Genomic DNA, 6,859 nt, shown 5'->3' on the forward strand with positions numbered 1-6,859 from the left:
GCCCTTCAATTATTGTGGCACCGAGGAGGAAGGAGCAAGTTCTGGCTTTACGCTTTGACAAGCAGATTGCTAGGTCTCCGAGACTGGCCGTGTGTGTATGCATGTGTGTGTGTGTGTGTTGTGTACATCTCTTTACTAAAGGTCAGGGAGTTTTTTTGGATGTGAAAGAGAGATTTAAAGAAAAAAGTATAAAGGAGAGTGGGTAAGCGATCGTGTGAGTGTGCCAGTCAGCTGGGTTGTGGTTGTGTGCTTGAAAGTTCCACCAGTCGCTCGGGATTCTCTCTCCATAGCCTTGTTTTCCCGACAAACTGCGACACCAAGAAGTTCTTGGCAAACCTGCGATCATTCGTCCTGTGATTCATTACCGTAGAACAGAAGAATGTAGTACTCGCCTAAAGCAGACAACAGTGGCAGCCATGAAATGTCTCCTGCGTATTGCCCTGAGAGCTAATGCAGATGTTCCTGATTCAGTCGGTGCTGTTGTTTTCTTTCACAACCACAAAGATTTTTGGAATTGAAAGCAGACTCACGAAACTACTGGTGAATCATGTTACAATGATCAAGCTTACAGAATGTATGTGCATTGGATGTAAAACAGCTCCAATTACGTTTTAGCTAACAGTCACTTGGTCCATCAACAGTAGCAATAATTAAATACAGTCTGTTTCTTATAGCCAGAATTTTTGCCACGTTTGAGTAAAACCTACAAATGGCTCAAAAAGATGTTTCTGTCTCTGTAAAGACTGTGTTAGATGCATTCTGTAAAGTTACAAAAGTGGTGTTAAATGTGAGCGAATGTGCGAACTGGCAACATTTAGGTTTTCTTTTAAAACGTATAATTTTGCTTTATTAAGCTTAAGCAGTTACTCTACTGTATTCTAGAGTAAATTTAATGTCCAATGAATTTTGGTCATGAATCTTAATCCTCTTGGCTGAGATTCAGCATTTTATGCTACATTTTGGGTGCAATTTTTGAACTATCCTGGTGTTACCCTGGCTATTTGAAGTCCATCCATCATCGTCCACTTTTAGATATCGTACTGTTTTATTTATTTTGTGTTATGTGTCAAAGTGAACGTCCTTTGTAGGCTTTTGTAATCCTCAATTTTATTTTCTCAATCACCCTACAACACAGTAAATCTAAAAGTCAGACCGCAGTAGAACCAGCTTCTGTATAATGTGTCATTTTGTTTTGCATCTGTTACATTTCACCTTCTGCTGAAAATGTCAACATTTCACCAGGATTTACTTCTACACCCAAGTGTTTAACTCTTTAGCCTTTGACCCACACCTCTGGCCTCCGACCTTTGCCTCTCTGGACATCAGTCAGTGTCAGTCTCTTACATTATGTCCGTCGGCCCTTTGCCTCTAAACCACTGCCATCTTTGAAATCTTCCCTCCTTCTACTTTGCTGCAGATAATTACATTCAATTAGAAACACATAGTTATATAAAACAGTTTGAACACAATTCAGAGAGACTATTTTGGATCTGTATCCGCCCAAACCTTTGAACTGTGTCCTCTGCTCCTTCAGGCTTCCTGCTAGCAGCACCATGAGGTCCGCCTGTCTCTCTCTACTCCTGGTCACCGCCTGCTGGGCTCTGCCATTTCGCCAGTCTGGCTTTCTAGACTTCATGATGGAGGATGAGCCAGGATCGGGCCGGCCCGATGTTCCAGATGTTACAGTGCACACCGGCCCTATTAGGCCTGAAGCACCAAGGTGTCCATTCAGATGCCAGTGTCACCTCCGTGTGATCCAGTGCTCTGACCTCGGTGAGAACAAATACCATACATAAATATGAATTGTTTTTTGGGTTTTGTTGTTTTAGCCTGTACACTAAGCTAGGATACACACATAAGACTGTATTTTCGTTTACTTTATGGCCTAATGACATAAACTTAGCTTTAGCTGCAAAAATACCCAAAAATAATGAGATAACAGTTAGCTAATACAGTTACCAGAACCAAACAATAACAACAAGAAGTTAGCCAAAAAGTATGAACAAAGAGAATTGACTGTACTTTAATCAATTTATTTGTCGGGAAATGTATTAGATTTATCAAATAAAACAAAACAAGTTACCAAAAATAGTAAAAATGGCTAAATCCTCACCAAAAATGAAAAAAGTCTAAATAAAATGCTAACAATGCTAATAAAACGCTAGCATTAAAAAAAAGATGCTGTTTAAATTTTAACGTAATGAAGTACTTCTAAATGTTTTTGTAGAATTTTAAAATGTGAATCCTGTTGTTCACAGGTTTAGGCACTGGGCTGGTTTTCAAAAATCTGCTGAGGTCACATGTGTGTCTGCCTGCAAAAGCCAAACTGTACCTTTATTGTGGTGAATGACACCACTGCTTTTTAGGTCATTGACTTTACAAGCCGGTCTGTCTCCACCACCCACCCAAACCCACAGGGTCACTGAAGGGGTGGATTATGTTACGCATTAGTGTGAAGTCCCCCAGAGAACATGACGCCAGCTTAGATAAGTTAAACACTCACAGATGTTCGGTGCTTTTTTTTTTTTTCACTTCCTGTCACAATTACACTATTTCCTCTCTGTGGGCAAAAAGTTTTCTCAAACAACAGCAGAGCTTAAATGACAGCTTGGAAAAGTCGTGAACAAATCACCTGGTCTGGTCCACAGCCTCTCCTCGCTCTCAGATGACAATTCATCAGCATTTTGTTCCAGCTCAGTCACAACAGTTTACTCTAGGTCATCCTCAGTGTCTGGACCTTATCATTTCTGTTTGTCCAATCTGAGAAGAGCCTGACTCATCTGTCAAACTTTGCCACGGAAGAGTCCTCGACCTCATCTCTTGTGGTATATCACACCAAAACTGCTTGGCTGCAGAGCGGTTGGTTTTGATTGTTTTCTGGCACGACTGTGTTTGTAAAAGGAGGGGCCCCTCAGCTCCAGTGAGATGAATGAGGGTGGGACAAAACTAGGCATATTGTCAGAGGACACTATTGTATTTTGGAGATTGTTTTATAACTATTTGGGCAATTAGCGAAACAGCATTTAGAGAAATATGGACTTAGAGAGTCAGAAAGGACAGAGAAGATTAAATCAGTACAGAAAACCTTGAAGAAAACATGACATTGACAGGAGGTAGATCAGCCTTATACAGAAAACAAATCTGGAGCTCATCAGACATATACAGTAAGTTTGAAGATGGAAGGGAGAGGCTTAGAACCTGAAGAACAGTCTTGGTAGTAAAATTAGAAGTTGCTGTGGAGATGCTTGTGGAAGTCCTGCCACAGAGAGGAGCAATGAAAAACATGACTTTATTTGTAGTGTTTTTCTTCCAACACACCACCAATAGAAGACCATTAGAAGTTCTAATTTTGTTGATTGCATCATCTCTAACAAAAGTCTATCTTAAATCACTCTGTTTAGATACTAAAGATCAGTGTCCGTGCCAGAACACTGCCAGGTTTGCAAACGTTAGAGAGATCTAACTGAGATGATTCAGAAAACCTGCTTTTAAACCTCACAGAGAAGTAGAGTATGTTCAGAAACACGTTGTTGAAAACTCTCCTCACTCTGTATATAAGGAAGGAGGACTTCAGCTGCAACAGATGGTCAGGTAGCTGGAAAATATGAGCAACACAAATGGGGTCATTTGGAGAGAGCAATGTTCCGGAAAGGAGCGGTCCCATGACATCAGCGCCGCGGACGGGCCCCCACCAGGAACATCATCAGCGGGAGCGCGAGCATGAGTAGCAACACTTTGACTAAAATGATGCCCATTGGTGGGATTCTCAACTTCTGCATCAGCTCTGATGGACCCCAAGCCTCCATCTGTTCTCCAGACCTGCTGGCACGGACTCAAACACACACCCGGACACACAGGCGTATACATTTTCATACACACACACACACGGTCAAGGCAGAAGGAGTCTACTCACCATCACGATTCTTTTCATCCTTTGTGGAAAGATGGGAGACACAGCAACTGGCAGGATGACAACAAAAAAAAAAACACTTTTTTACCAGAAGTTCTGACCACAAACTTTCTCTGTTGTGGCTGTGAAGTGAGCTGATGGTGTGTTTAGTCACATCCAGCCCACGTTTTTAATGACCAACAAAAAAACTACAATTTTTTTGTGTACAAAACTCTAAAGCAATCCTGTTTTTGGCAACAATCAGATCAGCAGTTCTGGTTGGGAAGAAAACACAAAATAGTCTCTAACAGTGTTTTTCAACCTTGGGTTCACGCCCCCAAATGGGTTCCCCTGAAATGTATTACACTTGGTAAAATAAAGTTGAAGTGCAGAGGTATCTGACAGAACTAGACCACAGAGGGAAATTAAAGCAAACGATGCTTTCACTGTCCTAGAAAAAGTGATCTATCTGTCACCCTTCCCACAGCCTGATCCTTCAATTTAGGCAAAATAACAATAATTAAGGGGAAAAAAAGTTGTGAAAACAACTGTATTCAATGGTGAGAAAAAGTGTGCTTCAATCTGCTCCAGCTCTGTTTGGTTTACCATTCCCACAAAGATGGAAAGAGATTAAAATAAGAATTTTCCAAATTGCAGCAGGAAATGATGTGAAACCTAAAATCTGGAGGAGAACAATGAAAAAGAATGCGCAGTGTGCACCGATGGAGCTATACAATACTGTACGTAATGTGGCGATCCAAAGATGGTGGTGACCACAAACAGCTGTGATGGTCTGTGGCTCGTCCACTGCTGAGTTGGGAAAAAGCTGACATGAAAGAAAACCTAGCTGGAAGCAGTGCTTGGGTGAGCTTGAAAGAAGTTGTCGCAAATTTTTTTGGAACAGAATCTGTCCACATTTACAGACGATGATGAATGTGAACGTCTTTGTTAAACAGTTTATCCTACGCTTCTTCCTCTGAAATCGAACCTGCACATTATGAATCCCAGTGTATTTTCTTGTGTCACCACTGACGGTTAGAATGTACACAATCTCTCCCAGCAGGCATCACTCACTTCGCAAAAATAGACGGGTTTTTTTTTTTTTCTTCAGTTTTTAGCCTGTGATGTGTGATGTACCTGAAGTCCAATCAAAACAAATTTTCTTTAGCTCAAACTCCAGCTCTGCAGCTGTTTTTTCTATTCCAAAGAAAATTTGTTCAAGGGTTCGTTTTTACCAAATCTGCACTAGAGTTCATCAAATAGTCATTTGCTCCATTTGGGTAAAAACTCACTCTGCAAAAAGTCCCTGTCATTGATACTTTATGTACCATGGAGTATACTCCATTTCCTGCCCCTTTAGGTTTGATACAGTCCTGCTTGACTCCAGTTTTCCAGTCTCTCAGCTGAATGCCCGTGACATAACACCGTAGTAAATCAAAAACTAAGCTTTGAATTAACAAAACCTTTCCTAGACTGCGGCCAGCGTGTCCGTTGTGTACTTTTGTAGCCATGCGTAGCTGCAGTACGACATTGGCCAAATATCACTACTCCCCACATGTTGTCTCTTCCCTTACATGGGTTTTCGTGATGATCCCACTTCCCGGTCTTTTTGTACCTTTTAAAAAGGTTTCATCGAAAACTGATGGATGGTGACCCGGTCTTGTCTCCTAAACCCTCGGAAGAAATCACATTTTCTTTTGTCATTGGTGGTGGGGCATTAGCGTTAGCTAATGCTAATCCACATAGGACACCTGACACCTCTCTTGGTGCAGCCCTCCACATAGGGCACCTGACACCTCTCTTGGTGCAGCCCTTCCTGTCAAACCCCAGTTGGAAACATCAGTTTATGGCTTAGGGATGATCAGTCTGCAGCTGAATTTCAATACAGGCCGACTGGTTGGAAGATGACGTCTCTACTCACTGGGCTAGAGCAGATGCTTAGCCAATGACGGCGACACATAAAAATAGACTGTGACAATTAGCTTTTAGTCTGCTACAACCGGGGAACAGACCGTAGACTCAACAAGGATGAAGTAGACGAGGTAAAAAAAACAAAAAAAAAAACATTTGTACCCATTTCCTGATGTGGTCAGATTGTGGTAAACTTTCCACCACCTGACCCAACACAGACTTGTCACCACCTTTTTTTTCCCTCATCATTCATCACACTGATGGAATTTCACAACATACCACATAGTGTAGCCCGACTTAAACTTAATTTTAAAAAGTATTCTTTGCTCCTCAGGTCTCAAGTCCGTCCCTGAGGACATTCCTGATGACACCACCCTGCTAGACCTGCAGAACAACAAGATCACAGAGATCAAGGAGAACGACTTCAAGAACCTCAAAGGGCTGCACGTAAGAGCCCTTCTCTTTCTCCCCTCCCTCCGTAGAAATGCGTGAACACTTCAGCGTGCATCGTTCATGATGTTATATAATGTCGTCTTATGTAAGCTCTGCTCTCACCGCAATGAAAGTGTACTAATCTCCAACTGGAAAAGGTCTTAAATGCAACCCGTTTGTTAGACATCTCTCTTGCCGTTGTTGCAGAGGCATGAAGACGATGTACAGGCATGTAGTGTAGCGTGTGTGTCTACGATGTGTGTGTCCCGAGATTACAACCATCTGTGATTAGGGTGTTGTCAAAACACTGTCAACCAATAAGCAATGGTGCTTGAAGCTCACGGCAACTTCCATCCGAGCGTCCTGCTCCTCCCCCACCTCCTGCTCTTTTACTCACCCACAGCCTTCCACCGTCACCAACACACTCTGAGACAGTCAATCCCAGCCACTCCACTTGTCCCCCCAGTCGCCAGGTGCGTGGAAACTTAACCCGCGAGCCGCCTCACAACCACACCTCCAAATTTCTGCAGCTTTCAGACCTGTAATAAATACGTCTGCCAGACAGCCGTAGCTGTTTCCACTGTACTGAAACTGGCCTCTGAGGAGTGGGAGGGTGGTGGTGGGCCG

At 42.5% G+C, this 6,859-nt stretch overlaps 1 protein-coding gene across 1 annotated transcript in view; it reads left to right on the plus strand.

Annotated features, from left to right (window-relative positions):
* Positions 1 to 1,507: 1,507 nt before the first annotated feature.
* LOC103382665 (decorin-like) overlaps positions 1,508 to 6,859 on the plus strand; it is a 10,469-nt gene continuing 5,117 nt past the window's right edge. Inside the window, exons 1-2 of the mRNA XM_008315522.3 lie at positions 1,508 to 1,773; positions 6,135 to 6,247. Coding sequence (XP_008313744.1) covers positions 1,554 to 1,773; positions 6,135 to 6,247 — 333 coding nt within the window. The 5' untranslated portion in view covers positions 1,508 to 1,553. The remainder of the gene's footprint in view (positions 1,774 to 6,134; positions 6,248 to 6,859) is intronic.

The sequence above is a fragment of the Cynoglossus semilaevis genome, chromosome 8 (assembly GCF_000523025.1).
Source record: "Cynoglossus semilaevis isolate Cse_v1.0 chromosome 8, Cse_v1.0, whole genome shotgun sequence".
In the NCBI taxonomy this organism is placed as follows: domain Eukaryota; kingdom Metazoa; phylum Chordata; class Actinopteri; order Pleuronectiformes; family Cynoglossidae; genus Cynoglossus; species Cynoglossus semilaevis.